The following is a 24,164-nucleotide window of genomic DNA, read 5'->3' as shown; positions in this document are numbered from 1 at the left end:
CACTTCTTCCAGTACATCACACCAAAAAGAAAGATAACCCAAAAAATAAAAATCACATACAGCTTTACGCAAAACTTCAGCTGATCCTCGTGTCAATATTTTCTCTTTGATCCGTCAATGTTTCCAGGGCTACGATCAGCTTCTCCAATTGTTTCTTGAGAAGCTTTATGGCATCATGGTGTGCACTCCATCTAGTCTGAGAAAGTATTTTGACTGTCAGGTTCATATTTTCTTTCAGTACTTCCCATCGGCGAGTTGAAAGTGAAAAAAAAAAACAATAAAGTTTCTCTACAGTTCCAAAGAATGTTACACATAAAGGATTGGTTCCAAAAGAGTGTACCCCACAAAGGTTCAAGGAATGATTGGCACAAACAAAACCTTTGGAGTTATTTCTTTGATTTTCTTCTGAACACCTCCATGAATACCAGCCATAGATGCAGCATTATCATATCCTTGACTGCGGCAAAAGTTAATGTCCAGTCCATCACTCTCCAAATTACTCAGGATATCCTTTGTGAGCTCATTTGCATTTTTCCAGCAATAGAAAAGAAACCCAAGAAAGATTCCCTTACTTCAACAGAATCACCTTCAATATGAACATATCTAACCACTTCGCACATCTGATCTGTATGAGAAATATCAGGTGTACTAGTAGTGGATTCCTCCCCTACAAACGCTGTTTGTCGTTGAGTAGCCGACCCCGCGAATTCCCCAGTGTATGCCTCGTGGTCTAGGTCAACCAGCGCCGCCTTACATGACGGAGGTCAACTATTAAGCCACGCCTACCTCCGCTATATAAGACCTGACCTCGTGGTGACCCTACCTCTCTCTTTCTACCTACACCAACAAGCAAGCAACACCTCCTCCGCTCCTGCCTGGCGGCCCTCGCTCCCGCCGGCGAGCATGGCGACCCACAAGCTGGTCCTCCTCTGAGCATCCTCACCAACCAGCTCTCTCTACATCACGCTTGTAACCACGCTGCCACTTCCCAGCACCAAGCTGCACTGTACATCCAATACAATATGTATACAGAGAGCACATTGTGAGTTTCCTTTCTCCATCCCATCCTGAGTGCGAACCAACAACTCATACCCCACATACTGTCAAAAAGAATTCCAAAATACTTGGCCTTCTTGATGTCAGCCAAAATTTTTTCCTTAACATTATTTCCTAGAAGACAGATGAATTCATTCTGAATATTTGGTGGGTGACAAATAAGAGCTCACTCTCCTTCCAGATGTCTGAGATGGAATAGCATGCTTAACCCCCAAATGATGTTCTTTCAAAACAGGATCATAGTTTGATAGTAACTCCACCAGTTCCAGGAAATTGCCTTTGTTTATTGATGACATATCCGCCCTATGACCACGAAAAGGAAGGTTCTGTCGATCTAGAAATATAGTCACATCCAAAAGACGATGAAGTATGTCCCTTCTTCCTCTCTGTCCATTGCAGCTTGATTACCATGATCAACAGTTCTTTGAGCTTTAGTCCTGCCTCATGGCACCCCCTCTGGCTGTCACCCGGGGCGGACCGCCCCCGCCTCCTCCCCCCCTTACTACGCTACTATGTACACTTTTTTCCTTTTCTCTATCTTCGTAATAAAACTTCGATGAAAGTTAACTGACTTTGCTTTCAATTAAGCATACATGTATCTTTGTTCACAGCATCACAAAGATTATTAAAAATTAATGAGACCTTCAGTAAATACACGTGCGACTAAAATCAATGTTCACTTGACTCACCATTCTTAAGGGAAGACCTTAACAGCAACAGACGAGCCATCCTACCCGACCAGTGCTTACTGCCATACTAAAAAATCAGCGAGCAGCGATAGGTGGAGCGAACGGTGGAGATGGAGGTGCATAATACAGCAAGGCAACAGTCTCCAGTGTTCGGGTGTAAGCCATTTTATCACGCTGTGGTACTAATGTTTTTCTTCGGGAAATTTGCGTTTATGATCCCATAAGTGTCCATGGAAAATGGTGTAAAATATTGATTCCGGATAAATCAGGAGTAGCTAACCAGGAATGAGTCGATTTGTATCCAACCGATGAAAATTTTAGATGTAGTCCCGCTATTCACTTAGCCAATAGGATAATAAAAAATAGAAGACAGTAACTATTACAGAGATCAATATTAACCCCATAAACAACAACAACAACAACAACAACAACAAAAATGACAAAGAAACTAAAAGAAAAAATTAATTTTCTTATGAAATTAAAAAATATAAACTTTAGGAGCCATAAAAACTTAGTAATCATGGGTGGCAAGTTACGAGTCTAGGAAGTGAGGCAGAGTAACTGCCTAACTGGCAACTTGCTGAGCCTGGTTGTTTTTGTTATGCAATAGGTGATTGTTACGCAATAACTTCTGGTACAAAGTCGGGTAAATTTGCACTTCCACCTCCCCATCTGTTAGAAAGTTAAAAATATATTTTTCTAGTGTATTTGTGTGTGTTTTGACCGAATATGACCTTCATTTCTGTCGGCAATTGGCCAGGTTCTTGTTCGTAATTAGATTCTGAGATTCTTACACAACGCCACATGTTGGTCTGCGATATTTACATTCAGTATAGGAGATGTAAACAGGGAAACCAGATACCAGATGAACAACGATGCCATAGAGAAATCCGACTGCGAGAGAGATTTAGGAGTAATGATAAGTAGGAACCTTAAGCCAAGTAAACAATGTGTTTTTGCTCGTAACAAGGCTAATAAAGTACTTGGGTTCATACAAAGGAGTGTTAGTTACAAGACTAGCGAGGTCATCCTAAAACTGTATCTTGCTCTTGTGAGACCACACCTGGATTACGCAGTTCAGTTCTGGTCACCGTATTACAGAATGGATATAGAATCCTTGGAAAGAATTCAGAGGAGAATGACAAGACTAATCCCGGGCATTAGGAACCTTGAGTATAGAGACAGGTTAAAGCATCTTAATTTGCACTCCCTCGAGAGACGTAGAGCGAGGGGCGACCTGATAGAGGTGTATAAGTGGAAGACAGGGCTAAACAAAGGGGACATTACAAAGGTACTCAAATTATCCAACCAGGTGCGAACTCGTAACAATGGTTTTAAATTAGACAAATTTAGATTTAGGCGTGAAATAGGTAAACACTGGTTTGGAAACAGAGTAGTGGATGAATGGAACAAGTTACCAAATATCATCATTAACTCGAATACGCTGAATTGCTTCAAAAATAGGTTGGATGCTCATATGAGCAATAGGGGTTGGGTGTAAACGGGACTGCCCAGTATGGGCCAATAGGCCCGCTGCAGTTTCCTCCATTCTTATGTTCTTATGTTCTTATGTTCTTAGTACACCTTACTGAGGTTGGAAGAACACTATGCGATCAGCTCCATATACTTTAAGTGACACCCATTGCAGACTTCCATGGTCGGAACTGAACTTGAATTTCCAAATATGAGACCCAAAATAAAAATAGATTTTGATTGGTCAAAAAATACTGCGAATTAAACCCCAAATCATTTTAATTGGTTGCAAAAAAAAAAGGCTCCTGATGATATATGAAGGAGACGCAGTGTTGGAGGTGAGTGTGGGGTTCAAGATGTTTGGTTCACACTCAGGATGGGATGGAGAAAGGAAACTCACAATGTGCTCTCTATATACATGTTGTATTGGATGTACAATGCAGCTTGGTGCTGGGAAGGCGGCATGGTTACAAGCGTGATGTAAAGAGAGCTGGTTGGTGAGGACGCTCAGAGAAGGACAGCTTGTGGGTCGCCATGCTCGCCAGGCAGGCGGAGGAGGAGGAGGGAGTGCCGCCAGGCAGCGGCGGAGGAGGTGTTGCTGGCTGGTTGGTGTGGGTAGAAAAAGGGAGATCACCACGAGGTCAGGTCTTAAATAGCGGGGGTAGGCGTGGCATAGCAGTTGACCCCCGCTCCGTGGTGTATGGCGGCGCTGGTTGACCTAGACCACGAGGCATACACTGGGGAATTGGTGGGGTCGGCTAGGCAGCGACAAACAGCGTTTGTAGGGGAGAATTCCACTACATGAGGCAGGCGATGATGGAGGAAGATTAATGGAAGAAAATAGAGAATATTATGGATTTGCTATCTCCGTTAATATACATTTCCGACGGTAATGTAATAGATGAAAATGATCTTATAATTAGACGTCTTAATAGATTAGTGGTAGGAAGTGGGAATGTTTAAACGCAATAATACCCGAAGTCGGTGAACCAGGCTATGGCGTCATCAGTGTGGGTGAGAGGGGTAGGGGAGGAGTGTGATAGTCGTAAATAATTCTAAATCATTCCAAGACGATGATATCAAGGTTCATTTGAGGCTCCGGGCTCCACCAGCCTTGTCGCTCACTTTATGTTAGTGTCTACCAATCAATGACTATCCATTCTTAGTATGAATTTTTGCCGCACAGCTTTAAATTAATGGTACCAATTGTCTTTAGACGACGATAGCGCCATTTCAGTAAATTATCCTCAGACGATAATAGCAGTTAAGGCGGCTAATTACCCAATCAGTGGCGAAGGGGATAAAGGTGAAATAAACTTATCAGACTAGAAAAATGGTTAGTTACACATATCCACACAGTCGTCACAAAGAGGGAGTAACGCACTTGAACACAATTGAGGTGCACAGGCGACTGCATAAAGGCAAGAATATGTACTTGATGGGATGTGACAACTTGGGAGTTCATGAAATAAAAATAGAAACAGCAAGTGAGCGAGCTTGCCTACTCAATAACCACCATCCCCGAGCTCCCGCCACCTAAGTGCATAGTTTACAGAGATAAATTAAGTTGTCTCCTCATTTTAATAAAGTGATTACGATTAGAACAAAGAATCACATGAGGTTTGCTGATGCACTGTCAGTTTACACTCGGTTGGGAATCTTTTACAGTGTTACCCCATTGTGCTCGGGATTTGGGCAACTACACGTACACCAGAGTGGAGAGGCAGATAAAAGATGAATTCAATGAAAAGTTGAGTGCATACTGTACCACAACGCGTGAAGAGGCATTGATCAAATTTGGAATCAAGTTAGATGTGAATGACCTGAGGATTAGACACCGCAGCTTATTTCACCTGATGATTACATGCGCTAAAGCTAATCTAATTTAACCTAACCTAACATAACCTAGCATACTCTAACCTAACCCCCTAGTAGCATTAGGGTGTTAAATCATCGGGTGAAATATGCTGGGTGTCAAAAGTTCAGGTGACCTTTATATGTTAATAAAAGATGTTGCATATGGTATAATTACGTGGAACAAAATTAATGCAGTAATAATTCCAAAGGCGATGTTTAACCACTAGATGAAACACAAGACAACTTTGGTGTCACTAGATATAGTAACCCAAAAATTTAATAATTATGCAATTTTTAATCAGAAAAGAAGATAACTTGATATGTAAGCATACAGAGATTGTCAGGCTCCCACAGACCACAAACTATAGATTTCGAAGGTCCAAGTAAAGTTGAAGGTACACATTATTGAAGAAAACAACAGAGTTTTATGTGGAAAAGTTAAAGAAACGAGAAATAGGGAAACAGAATCAAGTGAGAAGTGGAAGAAGATATAATGCATTAGTATGGAGAGGAATACTGAGGTAGCTTGGGGAGCACTATGTTAAGTAATAAGGAAGCAGCAAGGGTTAATGTAGGCTTACAAAAAGAGGAAACACACCATGGTTTAGCCTGGAAGCAAAGAAGCGGAATGAAGAGTAACAGTAGCTGAGAATGTTGATCAGTAAAATTAAGATTCAATCAAGCACTTTTAACTGCAAAGGTAGATGTCAGATTGGAATAATTTCTGGGAGGAAATGGTACTACAGGGATCCTTCCATACATGGGATGCATTCCTAAAAACATGATCATTAAGTGAACGATTGGACAGTACAATATCAAAAACGTTTTAGCATGGTGTGAATTGGGACACATTCCAGGAGTCAGTCAAAGTGAGGATTTTCCCCCAAATAGGCCCAAAAATCATGATAGTAAAGCACCGAACGCGACAATACAGTCCATACATAAATTTAGCATGGAAATGGTAAAATAAATGTTACATAAATATGGTAGAATTGAAAGACAGGTTAGATCATGCAAAAAATACATTATGAAGAATCTCCCACACATCATAAATTTAAAATGGAATTACTGTAGTAAAATTAAGGATAAAAAAAGATAGAAAAAATGGTGTTATCATACCTAAATTATGTCGTAAGGGCCACATCCAGAGGCTGGAGAACTGCTGTTGGTCTGAATAATCACTAACTCGGCCGCTAAGGAGTGGCTGGAACTCGGCATTCTTGCAGTGGTTGGAGTGGCAGGTCCTATTTCGGGGGAGGGGCATCGTCACTTTGGCTTTAAAAACTGTGACTCCTAAGGTGGATGGAACTGGTTTGGGAGACTCGGGCTGTGTTGTTTTGGGGTTTGGTCCCCAAAGAAGCTGGTAATCGTACTCTGTCAAACCTTTCGCTTCTTTGATAATTACATATCTGGATAGCAACGAAGCTGTTGCTCTATGTTGTTCGACATTAGAGAACTTCTCGTTGCATTTGGGTCTTTTTAGCCTGCTTCTCAGCTGCAACAGGTTTTTGTTACTGAGCTCCTGCTTATGACTCGAACCAAATGTTTATCCACATCCCATGGTTGATTGTTGAACATCATTCCATGACTCAAAAGATGTAGTCCATTGCATTCCTGATATTGTAATTGTGCCAAAATTCCTTGATCACTGGCTCATTTGGCCCATTGATCTCCTTGACCAGTTGGGCCTTTGTTCAGCACAGATAGAAGGCCTTGAATGTGGCTATCACTCCTTGGCCCATGGGCTGGAGGAGCAAGGTTGTGTTGGGTGGCAAAAACAACATGTCAGTGTTGTCCAAGGCTGGCAGATGTACAGAAGCATTGTCAAGGATCAGCAGGCACTTGTTGGCAAGATTATTATCCTCACAGCACCCCTTACACTTTTTGGAGAGGTAGTCAGCCACAGTGTTTTCATCTATTATGCCCTTTACTTTAATTTCTAGCAGACTGGTAGAAACTCCTTAATATAACCCTCAAGTGCTCATGAATTTTCCAAGTGGTAGACAAGGGGCAGCTTCAGTTTGAGATCTCCTTCAGGAAAACCTCTTCCAAAATAACTCCATTTCATAAAAATTTATACAGAAACTTCCTTAGAGGTGGATTCTCCTTCCTGTTTCTTTGCCTTCAGGGGAGCAGGGTATGTGGTGGCAGCTTCATGATCCACACTTGCTCCCTCACCCATAAGATGGAGGCTGTGGAGGTTGGCACATAACTTAAACCACTCAAACCAGCCAGAACCTGCCTTGAAAGATTCAGCAACTCCTTCAGTTCATTCAGAGCCCAAATCTTTCTTCATGTCTTCCAACAAACTCCAAGCCTTGGCCATGTTGTTGTTCATAGAAAGAGTCATGTGGCAGCAAGTCTAGTCTTCTATCCTACAACTCTAGCTTCTCCATGCTATCCATGATGAGAGCACGTGCACTAGTCGGCCTTGGGGCAGTACTTGCAGTCACACTCTCTCCCATACTCTTCTGATGGAACATTGGCGATAATAGTAGAGACAGTAACTGGGCTAGACCAAACACACTTGCAATATAATTGGTGCCTTCACCCTTCTCATAGTCCTTGATGATGTCCAGTTTTACATCCAGAGTAATCACCATGAGGACACTTGGCTTTGTTTGAGGCAGCAGGAGACTAAACTGCAAATTTCAGCACAGAAATCACCAGTGATGTAATCGTGCATAACAGGTGATCACCTTGTAAAGATGCAAATGAACAAAAACACTTATGATGCACAGGAGTAGTGGCTAAAGACAAAAGATCCAGGCAGTGATGTATGGCTAATCCTTCCCTGCAGAGGACAATGAATGTGTTTGCACATAAGACAGTTATTTTGGGATAAAAAATGAAGAGGAAGATACAAACAGAGCTGAGAGGAAGGGATTTTCCTGACAACATTTATTATTAAACCGAAAAAGTCTAATCTTATAGCAAAAAAAAAAAAAATTTTTATTTGTTAAACCGAAGAATCGTAAGTCATAAGCAGCAGCAGGGAGATGACAAAATAGCAATATGTTTGCACTGAATAATTTTACAAAAACGAAAGCCAGAAAAACTTTTGGTGTGTGATGGCAAAATTAATGAAGGAGCCACAGTAGGGGATATACAAGGCCAACATTGTGCTTATACAGTATTGGTCTGGAAGGCATACAGCTTGGTATGATGAGTGGCAGAACATTGGGGTGTAAAACTCACAATTGCTGAGTAACCAGTGTAGTTGTTATAGTAGATTTTGGAGAGGGTTGATATTGTTCACCTTATTTACCTAATGACCACCAAACTAGTGGTGGCCATACCACTGTAGGATCCTTCCATTGTTCTTGATATTCTTGTGAAAGGCTATTTGACTCAACTGCCTGAGCTGGTAGACTTTTCTATGGGTCTATCACACGCTGTCTGAAGGATTATTTCCTTATATTCATCTTGGCGAGCTTGAAGCTGTGTCCCTCTATGTTGGTAGCACACGACTTAATGAAAAATGGCCTGGGTTAACATTTTCCATCCCTTTCAAGATTTGAATTGCCTTGTGCGATCTGTATAGATGTATCTTGTCTGAAGAGTTATCAGTCCTAAGACCCTTACGCCCGGAGTTTTAAACATCCTCTTCCATTGGAGAGGGTCGTCGTGTTTCTATCCGAGTTTTTAATAAAATGAGTCCTGAAAGACACCGCAGTACAGTACTTGACGGGGTGGTGTGGCGGTAAAATTACTAATTCCAATATAAATTAATTTTATTATTAGTTATTTTTACCGTCAAGCACTGTACTGCGGTGTCTTTCAGGACTCATTTTTTTTTAACTTGGGTTGAAACACGATGACCATCTTGAACGGAAGAGGGTGTTTAAAACTCCGGCTGTGAGTCTAATTGGATAATTGAGATTATATAATTAAGGAATTATCTTACTTGCTCTGTGTTGTTGCTGGTGATGGTGTTGAGGGAGATTGTTAGTAGAAGTGGTAGAGAAGTGGTTGTGACAAGAGGATTGTTAGTGCGCTAGCATGGGGGGGGGGGGTGGGTATGCTTTCCCCAGGCCCAGGGAGTTAAGGGGCCCAGGTGGTTGCAGAGCCTCTGATACCATAGTGGTTGGGTGGACTCGCACCTGAATAGGAATATCAATAATGATGCTGGCTGTAATAGACTTCCTTCCATCCTTAATAAAGATAATTACATACAGTAGGTTACAAAATTCTATAAGAACATTTTTGATAACCATGTTTACCAAAATATATTTTACAGTTAATAAGTATTGTAAAAAAAAAAATAGTTTAATATACTGTACAGTAAAAGCCCACGACATATCCTGAGGTGTGTATGTGTGTGTGTGTGTGGGGGCTGACACTTGACACTGTACCAGGGCCCAGAGATGTTATGCTTGGACACTAGATTTTTAGGGGGTGGTGGGCAGAGTATGTGTGTGTAAGTGTGTGTGTTACTAGAAGGGAGGAAATTGTTGGTGATGGTGATAGAAAGGGAAGATTGCTAGAGATGGTGGGGAAATTGTTAATGGTGAAGGGGGAGATTGTTTGTGGCAGGGGTGATGGGGTGGTGGTGATGGTGACAATAAGATGGTGGTTGTGAAAGACAATGATGGTGAGGAGGAATAATGAAATAACTAACAATGCCTCACCTTTACCCTGACTTCACCCTTCTTAAGCTTGCCCATACCTCACCTCACCAACATTTCTTTCGTGTACAGGTTGTACCTCTCTAGTCCGGCAACCTTGGGACCTGACCGGTGCCGGACCATGGAAATTCACCCTTTTCCTGGATAGATAGTGACTTGTGCTTATGCTTGGAAGCACAAGCACCACTTTCTCTGCATCATGGTCTCTTTGAAGACATACCAGGTATTGAAGGGTTAAATGTCGTATAGTAGCTTCTCAACTTTCGCGAGTTTTTAATTCTTAACGTATTTTATTGGAACACAAAAAAAAAAAATTTGACGGCGGAAACTTGAATTTCTACGGGTTTGAACGGCCCGCTAACGTGCAGACGACGTGCATAATCGTATAAACAGCGTCATTTCTCTTATGTACAAAAGATTCATTATTGTTTATTACTGAATGTCTTTTTTATTGAATTAATGTTTATGTGTGCAAAATGAGCAATACAATTCATTAATAATACGTAGAATATTAAAACACACGAGGAAATGACACAGCATTGTTTTCGTTGATTACAAAACCAGTGACTGACTGGTTCTACATATAAAACTGAAGAAAATTTTGACCGTGGTTGTAGCTGTAGTAAAATTAATATGGTTGTTTTAAGTAATGTTATTTAATGTTAATAAATGGAACAATAGAAGTAGCTAAAGATAATGGTAAAGAAAAAAGAGAGATCGCGTATGTAAGTGCACATGCGCACACGTGAAAACATATCATCATTACTTTACATAAGAATATGAAAGCAACACTTATTTATTGTTCATATATATTTTAATTAATGTTTCTGAATTTGTTTTTATTGAATTAATGTTTGTGTGTGCAAAATAAACAATACAATTTATTAATAATACGTGGAATATTAAAAACACACGAGGAGACGAGACGGCTGCCGGCATTGTTTTTGTTAAAGCTTACAAAACCAGTGACTGATTGGTTCTACATATAAAACTGAAGAAAATAAGACCCTGATTGTAGCTGTAGTAAAATTAATGTAAAAAAATTAATATGGTTGTTTGAAGTACCTGTTATGTTATTTAATGTTAATAAATGGAACAATATAAGTAGCTAACCATTAATGGTAAAAAAAAAAAGTGAGACTGCACGTATGTAAGTGCGCACCTGTGAAAACATATCGTCATTACAGTCCGTTCTGCTATAACGCGATAGTTGTGTTCTTGTAAAACATTATGTTATAGAAATTCGCGTAATAGAAATAACAGGGCTTATGGAGAAAATAGGGTTAGGTGCAGATTACTACTCGAAATCGAAAAAAATTTAGTAGTTAGCCTAACACAAAGGATAGCACAGTCTAAAACATTTCATATCTAATAATGAAATCATACAGTAAATGTAAAACTTTACCTTGAAAAAATATTAATATAACTTGATGGGAGAGAAGGGTGATTTTGAGGTAGATAACATCGAGCTTCTCTTCAAGGGTTATAGCCTTTCATTTACGATCATCACCGGGAATGCGATCACCAGAACGCTTCTTGGAGATATTCTTCTTTACCATATTCACAGTTAATACCACAAAATTGGAGAAATAGTAAGCAAAAATCGCGTTACAGCAAACAAGCTTTCGCGTTATACAAATAACGTTCCTCTATTCATAAATCGCGTTGTCAAAACACGCGTTATAGCAGAACTCACTGTACTCTACATAAGAATATGAAAGCAACACTTATTTACTGCTCATATATATTGAAGGGTTAAATGTTGTACTCTGTATAGACAAGCAGAGAGAGAGAGCAGCCGAACTGCCGGATGTAAACAAACCTTAATTTCCCGCGGCTTTGTTGTTTTCGTTTTTTTTACGGGGATTAGCCCACCCGGGCATAGGTCACTGACCCACATTGGGGCCTGAGGGGCAAAAATTTAATACTCCTGTAATAATAATAATAATAATTCAGATAAAAAAAAAAAAAAAAGAGCTGCCTATCTACCTATTGGACAAACTAAAATCGTTCCGGACCACAGAATGCCGGACTAGAGAGGTACAACCTGTATTACACTCACTCTCATCTCAGTCTATGTGTTACCATGGTGCCATTTCTAATTTACTGATGATCATCTACTGTATGCTATTGTGTACATCACTAAGTGCAGTTTAATTTTTTTATGACTGTACAGTATAAGTTCTTTCATGTAAAATTGATTTTACATGAGAGCTTACTTTGTCAGGTAACTGGGCAGAGGTAGAGGTAACTACGAAATGCTGATGCTGTTCATACAATTCCAAGACAGGTGTGATGTATTCATGTGGATTTACCTCCCAAAACACACTGAAATTTTAGGAAGTAATCAAGAGTTGGAAAAACTGGGTAAAAATCAAAGCCCTAAAGATTTGAGAAATGTAAAGTGAGAATCACATATACCAAACCTTCACTTCAAAAACAGGTTGTATCCTAAATGAGACATATAATTGCAATATCAAGCATTTGTGAATACCACCTTCCCACCTCAAACACAAAAAAGCAAAGTTCCACAGCACAATACTACTGCTACACACTCAAAAATACCTCCACCTACACCTTCCCAACACAATCATCCATAAACACAGCACATGAGCAACTTCCTTTATGTAAAGACCCACTAAAGAGCATAATGAACACACTACGTCCTACTGGCTATCCACATATCAAAAACAACTCTCCCGAAGGACATTAGAGTACAGCTTGCCAAACTAAACTGTGCTTTCCATCCTTCCCTACACCAACATCAACAAAGTAGCCAAACTATCCAACATCCATTCTGTCCACATTGTTATGCTGTGCCACATACTACAGTTCAACTTCTCGTCACATGCTCAACATTCACCAGACAGCTGCAAATTCATGTGAAGCAGACTACATCATCATCAATTACTGTACAACAATAACAGAACATCATATTGCCTCACATATTTAGGAGTACAATATTTTTTATTTTTTTTATCTTTGATTTTTTGTATTAACTTAGTCAACAAGGATAAATTTATTCAACATACAATAAAACAGTATATGAGACGTTTACGACTAGAGTGGACAAAGCGCCATTATGGTCTAAATCGACATTTATTTACAGGAGGATAGGTAAACCACCTCTCAGTGTCAATATGGTCGATTTTGCTATCAAATAAAACTAGCCACACGTTACTATGTGAGGGGCTGGTGGTGAGGGTGATGGGTGACAGATCAGAGAGGAAATCGCCAGAGGTTTCCATTTTTTTTCTGCTGCTTTGTCCACTCTGGTCATATGCACCTCATATATGTAAGCTTGTTTATCTACCTTTACTGTTTTATGTATTCACAAAATATATATACAAGGCAACACAGATAATTAGTTGAAAATAAGTAAATTGAAGGTACAGTATATCACATCTTTATTAGCTTTTTAAAATAATAAAAAATATAGTATATCCATTATAAAACATTATTAATTTACTTGCAAGTTGAAAGAATATGAGAACATTTCATATTGGAAGTTTTAGGCTAATCTCAGAATAATTTCTTCCTTTCCATTACTGTGGCTAATTTTATCCAATGAATGATGAGTAATGAAATGACAACAAATAGCAGAAGGAAGGAAGGATGGGGATTGAGAAATGCTAAGACAACCATGGCAAAGGAGGCAAAAGATGAGAATGACCAGGGGAACTGGTGATCTAACATGATGTAATGGGTGTGATACATCAACTTATGACACAAGAGGAATGAGCAATCTGTGGAGTAAACAGGGTCCACTGAAAAAAAATTAATAATAAAATGGAGATGTGTAAGTACAGTAAATCGAAAGACGTGCTGGGCAGAGTAGATAAGGGTTGGCTTAGTACAAGAGAGAGGTGTCATGTGATTATTTAGACAGGACGTGCTGCTAAAGGGCAATGCTGGCGTGTGTGTGAAGTGACAAAAGTAAACTAGATTCAAGGGCATTGTTATGGAAGAGGAGTACCATAGAATAGCACATCTATTATAGCAGTAATAATAAATAAAGTGAAAAAAGAATGAAGGGGGAATGTATGTGCATTTGGCTCTTTAACACCAGCCACCCAGTAACGAGCAGGAAAAGGCTTCAGAGTACAAAAAGTATACAAAAATACTACAAACGAAAGTCACAAAAAGATTAATAACAAATACAAAATGTATAAATACACTACAGTAATTTGGAAGCCACAAGAATTAAAATCCCAATTTTCCTGCAGATATGTTATGAATCATGTCTTGAATACGCTTCAATTCATTATATTTCCTTGTCATTTCCTCCAGCTCACTCTCCTTCGCTGACATGGTTTCCTCATGACTGTGAATCAGCATCTCCAATTCAGAGTTCTGAAGAAAAATAAATATATGAAAAGCTCATCATAAGAGAACAAACTCTCTTCTATCTAGAAGGATACTGAACCATACATATAAATAAAAGGGTACTGACCCGAGATACATATAGTTAAACCTTGGAGGTGTATTGAGATTAGAAAATAATTAAAAATTCTCAAGACTATTAATACAAGATTACTGTACCTCTTTCTTTTGTTGTATTTGCAATTTTTCAACTCTCTGATTCTCCTTCTGCAAATCATCATATTCCCTTCGTCCTTTTTTAAGCTCTTCCTCAAGCTTTTGGTTTTGATCTTGTGACCCTACAAGTAAAAGTTATATATAATAAACACAAAACATAGAGCAGGCCATGAAGAATGTAAGTTGAGTTAAATGTATTGTGCAATCTGCAATAAAGTTGCACATAGAGAATGTTGTTTAACTCATCCTGGATGATGTTAAGTACCCCCAACAAGAAAAAAACACACACACACAGAGCAAAATATTACAACAATCAAGGAAGAGGTGATTTTTTTTTTTATTCCATCAAGCCCCTTGTTACTATAATAAAGGATGGACAGTCTAACTTCATTTCCTGTTATTCATTCTCCACTTAAAGGTAGCAAATGTGTTCTGAAATGGTGTACTGCTTCTACATCAAGGCCCAAAGATTCTATTCATTAGGGTAATCCATGTTGCTTCACACAACCTAGCATCAGCCATCAGCTGCAGGCCCATACCTAGAAATTCTTAACAACCTGCTTTCTGGGTACAGTATTATATGTTGCTGCTTGTTGGACCTCTATCCCCTTCTCCTCTACTACCTTCCTCAATCTAACTCATTCTCTTTCTCCTACCATTCACCTCTGAAATAAACACTCTTTTTATCCATCTTTCATTTCCCATTCCATCTAAGTACAGTAAACCCTAGTTAGCTCTCTGTCCAACACCCCTCTCATTTCTGCACCTTCTTCTCATATCCATGTTAGTTATTCTTTACATCCTATTATCCTAACCATGGCCACATAAATCATGGTATTCATACTTGCACGTGTATAATTGGGTCAATGAAAAAATTTTTATACAGTATATATACAGTAAAGCCTCGAATAACGACGTTAATGTGCCCTCCAATATTGCAATGTAAGGTGAATCGTCTTATCGGAAATCATTAATTACCATTAAAATAAAGCAATAATAATGAGATGCATTCCCAAGTGTGACCTTTTCATACCTTTTGTGTGACTTTTTACCCTCTTTTCCCCCCAAAATAATACAATTAATGAAAACTGCAAACTATATTCTTCAAATAATGTTTCTGAATGCACCTTATACAATATAAATGAATAATAATATAGTCACACAAGAGGAGAAGGGACGTCATTGTTTTCGTTTGTGTTTACAGCCGGGAGTCCGGGACGATAATTCTACACGAGAAAATGAAGAAAATAAGACCTGGTTGAAGCTGCAGTAAATTTAATGTCAAAAAATTAATATATATGTTTTAAGTAACATTATATAATGTTAACAAATGTAACAATCGAAGTAGCTAACCACTACTGGCAAAGAAAAAAAAAGAAAAAAAAAAGAGATGGACTGGGAACGCCAACATATACGTGCGCATTTAAGGATACCGCATCATTTATCTTAACAATATGTACAAAAGATTCATTATTGTTTATTACTGAATATGTATTTGATTGAATTAATCTTTATATATGCGAAATGAACAATACAATTCATTAATAATATGTAGAATATTAAAACACACAAGAGGATAAGAGAAAGACATTGTTGTCAGTGTTTATACCCAATGTATACGTGCGCACTCAAGGAAACAGTCATTTATCTCAAGAATATGTACAAAAGATTCATTTTTGTTTATTACTGAATATGTATTTGAATGAATTATTGTTTATATATGTGAAATGAACAATGCAATTCATTAATAATACGTAGAATATTAAAACACACAAGAGGAGACAAGACGGCATTGTTTTCGTGAGTGACGATGGTTTTACATAAGAAACTGAAGAAAATAAGACCCTGGTTGTAGCTGTAGTGAACTTAATTTTAAAAAATTGAATACCTGTATGTATGTTTTAAGTACAGTAATGTTATTTAATGTTAATAAATGGAACACTAGAAGTAGCTAACCACTAATGATAAAGAAATAAGGCGAGACGATTGGGAACACCAACGTATAAACAGTAAATGCGTACATGTGAAAACATATCATCATTTCTCTACATATGAATATGAAAGCAACACGTATTTACTGTTCACATATGTTTTAAATTATATTTACGAATGTAAAACTAAAATTCTATTCACCAATGGTTGTAAAGTCTAAAACATTAGGACAGCCAATGAATATTGTGCGAATTTTTACTCAGATGACGAAGTCATCAGGTTCAACTCTGGCTGAAGCTGTAGCTTTCCATAAAGCTGTTGCTGAAACTGTTACTGAACCTGAAGTTGATGTTGAAGCTGCTAGTGATGCTGAATTTGATGGTGTAGCTGAAGTTGATGGTTTAGGCCTTCAAATAATAAAGCTGTCAAAAGAACCTTGCACAGCTGCTTTCTTTTCTCATTACAGTATACATCTTTATGTAGAGGTCATTTGCGTTTTTTTTTTTTCCCGGGAATTAGCCCACCCAGACACAGGTCAAACGACCCACAACGGGGCCTGGGGGGAATAAGAGAACAAAAAGGTTATATTGTGTTAATCTATACCGCGAAGATGCCGGAAAACCAGCTTTTTAAAGTGAGACAGATTGTATAAGTATGGAAACACAGAAGGAGGCAGAGCAATCCACAGTTTGGCTGTGTGAGGAAAGGAGGTACCACTATAGGTGAGTAGAATTTTTGTTTTACATTCTTAAGTATTATTTAAAACATACAGTATTGAACAGTAAATAAGTGTTGCTTTCATATTCATATGTAGAGAAATGACGATATGTTTTCATATGTACGCACTTACTGTTCATACGTTGGCGTTCCCAATCGTCTCGCTTTATTTCTTTACCATTAGTGGTTAGCTACTTCTAGTGTTCCATTTATTAACATTAAATATCATTACTTAAAACATACATACAGGTATTAAATTTTTTTACATTAAGTTTACTACAGCTACAACCAGGGTCTTACTTTCTTCAGTTTATGTAGAACCATCGTCACTCACGAAAACAATGCTGTCTTGTCTCCTCTTGTGTGTTTTAATATTCTACATATTATTAATGAATTGCATTGTTCATTTCACATTTATAAACAATAATTCAATCAAATAAATATACAGTAATAAACAATAATGAATCTTTTGTACATATTCTTGAGATAAATGACTGTTTCCATGAGTGCGCACGTATACATTGGCATTCCACTATCAATCTCACTTTTTTCTTTAATATCAGTGGGTATTTCTACTGTACATTAACTAACATTAATTAAAACATACATATTTTTACATTAATTTTACTACAACAACAAACAGGGTCTTATTTTCTTCAGTTTCAGGTGGAAAACTGACATTATGGGTGTAAACACCGACAACAATGCCATCTCTTATCCTCTTGTGTGTTTTAATATTCTACATATTATTAATGAATTGCATTGTTCATTTCGCATATATAAAGATTAATTCAATCAATTACATATTCAGTAATAAACAATAATGAATCTTTTGTACATATTCTTAAAAAGATAAATGACGTGGTATCCTTAAATGTGCACGTATATGTTGGCGTTCCCAATCCATCTCACTTTTTTTCTTTGCCAGTAGTGGTTAGCTACTTCTATTGCTCCATTTATTAACATGAAATAACATTATTTAAAACATATATATTCATTTTTTTTACATTAATTTTACTACAGCTACAACAGGTCTTATTTTCTTCATTCTCTCGTATAGAACTATCGTCCCGGACTCCCGGCTGTAAACACTAACGAAAACAATGACGTCCCATCTCCTCTTGTGTGACTATATCATTATTCATTTATATTGTATAAGGTGCATTCAGAAACATTATTTAAAGAATATAGTTTGCAGTTTTCATTAATTGTATTATTTTGGGGGGAAAAGAGGGTAAAATGTCACACAAAAGGTATGAAAAGGTCACACTAGGGAACGCATCTCATTATTATTACTTTATTTTAATGGTAATTAATGATTCACGATACGATGATTCACCTTATACTGCAATATTAGAGGACACATTACCATCGTTATTCGAGGCTTTACTGTATACTGTATACATAATATATTTTAGATTCAAATATTCCCTTAATTGTAAAAGAAGCATGTGGTGGTGGAGGTGTACAGTATCGATATGGCGAGTCAGAAGGTAGCTGACACTTGCAGTTAGTAAAAAAAAAAAAAAAAAATCCAGTTTATTGTCAACTCACTTTGATACTTCTCTTGCTCTTCCTTGACTTGCTTGTTGAGATTTTTGCTTTCGTTGTGGGCGTCGTTTAACTGTCGCTGCAGTCGGCGAATGGCCTCTTCACGATTATCAAGATGGTCTCTCAGCGATGATATTTCCTTCTTCTGGTTCAAGTTATGTCTTTCCATGTCAGTTTTTTCCTAAATATAATAAACAAACTGAGGTTCTGAATCCCTATTTAATTAACTTGTAAGGACTGGGCAACTCATGCTCTGCATCACTAAGCTTGTGGTCTGATGCCTTAGGTTTCCCAGAACTCTTATACTTGGGTGAATGGGAGCTATACCACAAATCCACACACTAAACTAGAAAGAAAGAAAGAAAGAAAAAACTCTCTCTCTCTCTCTCTCCTTGTTCCTTTAAGCCTTAAAAAAAAATTATGCACATCTCTGAATGGTAATGATGCAGACAAAATATTAAAACAATCACTCCAAAGTTGTCAAGTTAGTTGCAATGACAAGTTTTTGATTAACAGAGACAGGCAACCCAAATTATCCAATGGGTAATAGTGGCAAAGAAAATATTTTAATAAAGGTTTAACATTTCTTATTCAAAATAATCTCTGATAGGTTACACAATTCCTATGTTTAACCAATGTGCATGGTGAAACTCACCTTACGGAAATTTTCTCGATGCTGCCGAGCGGAACTTTGAATTTGTGAAATGCTTGCTTGCACTTCAGCCTTCTCCTTCTGTGCTATTTGTAGACGCTCCTCCCAAGAACATAGCAAACTCCTTAGATGGTCATTCTGAAACCAGTGTTAATGATACTGATAAAGAAATTAAAGCAACATACCTATCTACTGCATCTATAACCTTACTTCTCTTCACTATTGTGTGGGTGATTGTGATAAAAACACGTGGAAAAATCTGCAGAAAATGCTAGAACAAGAAGAAACATTCCACACAAACATGAAGATTTATATTCATAAGAAATTATTAATTGGAACTTAAGAAACCAGACCCACATTTTGAGATAGAATTCTTTATTAAAACAATCTGTTATGAACTACTGTAGTCCCAAGTACGTTGATCCAAGGTAGGTAGATACCAGGTAGCCTCACTCCCATAAGCTCTACGCTAATGAAAATAAAATTGAAATTTTTCTTTACGTATTTTTGAAGGCTTATGATGGTATTAAAAGTTGTACAATAAATGTATAGAATGGAGAGTTTTTGTTTTATTTTAATTGGAGCCACAGATTAAATATATAAAATAAATATAAATATCTTTCTTGTGACGCTTGCGACCGCTAGATTCAATCCAACGTTGCTGATTGGCTAGCGATGACATCGCTTATTAAGCTCCGCCCACTTCGTTACATCAAACAGTAGAAGTGGGATATTTACAAGTGAAAGTGGAGTGTTTTTCTTTTATAACAATGATTTATTGCGCTGTAGCCACCTGCAAATTCAACTCAGAAAAGAAGAAAAAGTTTGTATCTTTTTATTCATTCCCTCGGGACAAAGTTACGGGCAAAGTGGCTAGATGCCTGTAAAAGAAGATATAAAAAACACCAAACAAGTGAAGGCGTGGCATACGATATGTTCAGTGCATTTTAAATCTGAATGTTTTAATTACCATTTAGCAGTAGACAATGTAAAGCTTTCTTTAAAGCCACACTCACGTCCAACAGTAAATCTACCGGGATTAGGAGGTCAAATCAGGAATGCTACAACCTACGAAGATCATACTGTATATTGTAAGTACATTAAATGTGCATACGTTTTGTTTCCTGTTTTATATATAATGTATTATGCATCTTCAATTGTCAAAATATACAGTACCGGTATAGTAAAAATCTACAACAATTATATATTTCATGGGAAAAAATTATCTACAGTGAGTTCTGCTATAACGCGTGTTTTGATAACGCGAAATGGCTCTAACGCGATTTATGAATAGAGGGACAATATTTGTATAACGCGAACGCTTGTTTGCTGTAACGCGATTTTTGCTTACTATTTCTCCAATTTTGTGGTATTAACTGAATATGGTAAAAAAGAATATCTCCAAGAAGCGTTCTGGTGATCGCATTCCCGGTGATGATCGTAAAAGAAAGGATATAACACTTGAAGAGAAGCTCGATGTTATCAACCTCAAACTCACCCTTCTCCCCCATCAAGTTATATTCATATTTTTTCAAGGTTAAGTGTTAAATTTACTGTATGATTTCATTATTAGATATGAATGTAACATTTATTTAGACTGTGCTATCCTTTGTGTTAGGCTAACTACTAATTTTTTTTCGATTTCAAGTAGTAATCTGCACCTAACCCTACTTTCTCCATAAGCCCTGTTATTTCTATTACACGATTTTCTATATCACGATATTTTACAAGAACACAACTATCGCGTTATAGCAGAACTGACTGTACACCAATATATCTGACTAATAACATTTTATGCCAGTATATTTTGATTAGAGAAAGAATCTATACAGATAATAATACCACAATATTACAAACGCATGAAGTGACAAAAGGGGCGTGGTTTAGCGATCTCGAGAGTAGAGTTGCCAATTAGTGATTTCCTATGTGCCTGCATGAGGCTACCTGGTATCTACCTACCTTGCGTTGATCCGTATACTGTAATGAAAAAAATACATCTAAAACACAGCATAAAAAAATCACTGAAAGCCAATCATTAGCACTAGAAAAAAAAAAAATAGTTTCGTGTGAAATAAAGCACACACAACCGAAGTAGGACAAAGGCTTAAATTAATAACAGAGAAAAATGCAGTTAAAGTTTGCAAACATTCAAATTACCATAACTTTGGAACCAGTGAAGATATTAAAATAATTCAAGTGGCAGATTGCAGCCTTAATAGTGCAGATTTAATTGATACTAGTGAAAAATATCATAAGTATCATTTTCAGACATACTGTTACTTGTCCTACTTCGGTGCTGTGCTCCTCAAATAACTTTAAGGGTCACTAGAGTAACCACTGTACTGTACTTAGCAAAATTCTAACTTTTTGATGAATAAATTGACAGTATTCCACTTTCCTTGTAATCTGTCATCCAACATTCATAATTTTCATAAACAGTACAATATAGAGTGAATCTTACCACAGTGAAGTAGCCGTCAAATATCCGTTTACTTACTTGTACTCTTGTTTGCAGCATTGAGTGGTGGCTTTGGCGGTTTTGTACATCTGCTGCAGTTAATGCATTCTGAAGTGACCTTTCCACGTGTGCCATGGCTGCCAGCTTGTATTCATACATTTCCATTATATCAGTGAGAGCGCAGTCCTTTATCTGAAATTAAATTGAAAGCCACTGTATATACAGTACATGTCGTGGTCATCATGTCTGAATCTTCAAAACTTCAATACTGATGGTTTATTCTTCTTTAAATGATATTTGTATACATGTACTGTACAACCTTTGTTTAACGGACTACAGTACTATCTTCGTTAGCCGGAATCCCTCAAACTTGGAACTCTCTGATAGCTGGAATTGAAATTTTCACGGAAAATCATTTCCAAAGTCAGAATTTTCCAGAAAATTGCTGGTTTGGGAAAGATTTTTCAAGGGGCACATTTTCTGGACAGTAAAAAAAAAAAATCCCAGTACCCAGAAAATTCCGAGGATGGGGGGAAATTTTTTCCAGATTCGAGAGATGTAGTGCACAATTTCTGGAATTTCCGAGAATATTTTTGCCATTACCCAGAAAATTCCGGGGATGGGAGATTTTTTTTCCCGCTTTGAGAGATGAAGTAATGCATCATTCAGGAACTTCCGAGAAAAAGTTTCCGTTATCCAGAAAATTCCGGGGATGAGGGATTTTTTCAGGCTTTGAGAGAGTTGTCTATTTACCCGGAAATCTCTCATTCCCGGAAGTGCTCTGCACCAATTGTTCTGGCTAATGGGGATACCTCTTGTATATGGAAATGCATGTTCGTTATATCGAAGGTCCGTTAGATGTGAAACCTCCATCTAATGAACTACCCTGTACAGTATATAGATATTAAAGTCCGTTATATTGAGGGTCCATTAAATGTGATACCCCCCATGTAATATATTACACGAAGAGAAGAGTCCGTTATATGAAGGTTTCACTGTACATACATCTAACAAAACTCGACCATATTGTACCCCTGAAAATTACATCAGGTTTTGCAAATGACAAAGTAAACTTCAGTATAGGTACATGAATCTATGGTTGATGATCACACTACCCTACCTGTTGATTCTATATAAAATGGAATGTTAGCCTGTGTTTTGTCACTGACCATACACTCTTAGCTTCTATTTACAAGTTATCTTTATCATATAATAAAAAACATATACAGTACTGTACTAAAGCAGTTACAAATTCCCTCTTTATATCACTTAGCAGCATCATATTAACTTCTGGTACAAGAGGTTTTGCACACTGACAAGTAAAATAATATAATGATGCGATCACAACCTCACCTCCATCTTATCAACAGTACCCCCCAGTCGTTCTATCATGCTGTCCACACTTGCTTCACAACCAGGTGAGAAAAGCTGTGGATGAGACCGAGAGCCAGGGAGTCTGACATTGGGACCACCAAGATTCAAGTTCAGGGAAGGATGAGTGCAGGCATTGGCTTCCTCTAATGCCTTCACTAGTGAACCCATACTGAAAACATAACATCAATAAATAAATAAGTTATGGGTATTTGGCAAATTTTTCTATCTGGCATCTAATTTTTTTCTCATATTCAATATAATACTTTGATCAATGTTCATCTTCACTCTCTTTAGCTATAAGAGACACTAATATTATACAGTACAAGTACTGTATATAGCAATGTTTATCTGGAATGTGCAAGAATGATTATGATAGAAAGGCCAAGGGGAAAATGTAGTAGACTAAATTCATTCTGCAATGCCAACAATATCTTTACAGACTCCCAGTTTGGATTTAGAACTAGAAGGTCGACTGAGAGTGCTCTGCTATCCTTTACTAATGACATCTTAAATTCCTTTGATGACAGTCAGTTCACAGTTAGTATATGACGAAAATGATTCCGGGACTTAGAAACCTTCCATATCAAGATAGGTTAAAGAAACTAAACTTGCATTCCCTAGAAAGACGAAGAGTGCGGGGAGATAAGATAGAAGTATTTAAGTAGGTGAAAGGAATCAATAAAGGAGATATAGATAAAGTTCTTATAAAATCTGAGCAGGATAGGACTCGTAGCAACGGATTTAAGTTGGATAAGTTTAGGTTTAGGAGGGAGACAGAAAGGAACTGGTTCACAAATAGGGTGGTGGACGAGTGGAACAAGCTTAGCAACTTTGTAGTAAGTGCTGGAACGCTGGAAAGTTTTAAAAGGAGGCTAGATAGATTCATGGATGATAGAGAGTGGTAGTAACTCTCAACAAGAGCTGCCATGAACAGGCTAACCGGCCTATTGCAGACTCCTTATTTTCTTATGTTCTTATATTCTTGGACCTCTCTAAAGCCTTCGATACTGTCGACCATACCATCCTCCGTTCAAAACTTGAACATTACGGCGTTAGGGGCCTATCCCACAATTGGTTTACCTCATATCTGTCCAACTGGAAGCAGTATGTCTGCTATAATAATCACCAATCTGACTCCTCGCCAATCTTGTATGGCGTCCCCCAAGGTTCCATTCTCGGTCCAGTACGTTTTTGTTGTACATAAACGACATAGTCCACGCCAGCACACTCATAAAATA

The 24,164-nt window shown here is 37.7% G+C and overlaps 2 protein-coding genes across 5 annotated transcripts in view; both read right to left on the bottom strand.

Moving 5' to 3' along the window:
• Positions 1-1,873, bottom strand: part of LOC121873292 (alanine--glyoxylate aminotransferase 2, mitochondrial-like) — a 46,996-nt gene extending 45,123 nt beyond the window's left edge. The window contains exon 1 of the mRNA XM_042376759.1: positions 1,746-1,873. Coding sequence (XP_042232693.1) covers positions 1,746-1,785 — 40 coding nt within the window. The 5' untranslated portion in view covers positions 1,786-1,873. The remainder of the gene's footprint in view (positions 1-1,745) is intronic.
• An 11,130-nt stretch (positions 1,874-13,003) lies between these two features.
• Positions 13,004-24,164, bottom strand: part of LOC121873291 — a 35,805-nt gene continuing 24,644 nt past the window's right edge. For 3 of the 4 annotated variants that reach the window (XM_042376753.1, XM_042376755.1, XM_042376754.1), the window contains exons 13-18: positions 22,906-23,095; positions 21,592-21,744; positions 19,098-19,232; positions 18,446-18,623; positions 14,246-14,364; positions 13,004-14,056 (exon numbers count right to left, since the gene is read on the bottom strand). In XM_042376753.1, the coding sequence (XP_042232687.1) occupies positions 13,907-14,056; positions 14,246-14,364; positions 18,446-18,623; positions 19,098-19,232; positions 21,592-21,744; positions 22,906-23,095 (925 nt within the window). In that variant the 3' untranslated portion in view covers positions 13,004-13,906. The other variant, XM_042376756.1, reaches the window with a different exon arrangement.

The sequence above is a fragment of the Homarus americanus genome, unplaced genomic scaffold, assembly GCF_018991925.1.
Source record: "Homarus americanus isolate GMGI-L3 unplaced genomic scaffold, GMGI_Hamer_2.0 scaffold32929, whole genome shotgun sequence".
Taxonomy (NCBI): domain Eukaryota; kingdom Metazoa; phylum Arthropoda; class Malacostraca; order Decapoda; family Nephropidae; genus Homarus; species Homarus americanus.
The sequence above is the reverse complement of the archived record's forward strand: the minus strand, read 5'-3'. Positions and strand labels throughout refer to the sequence as shown.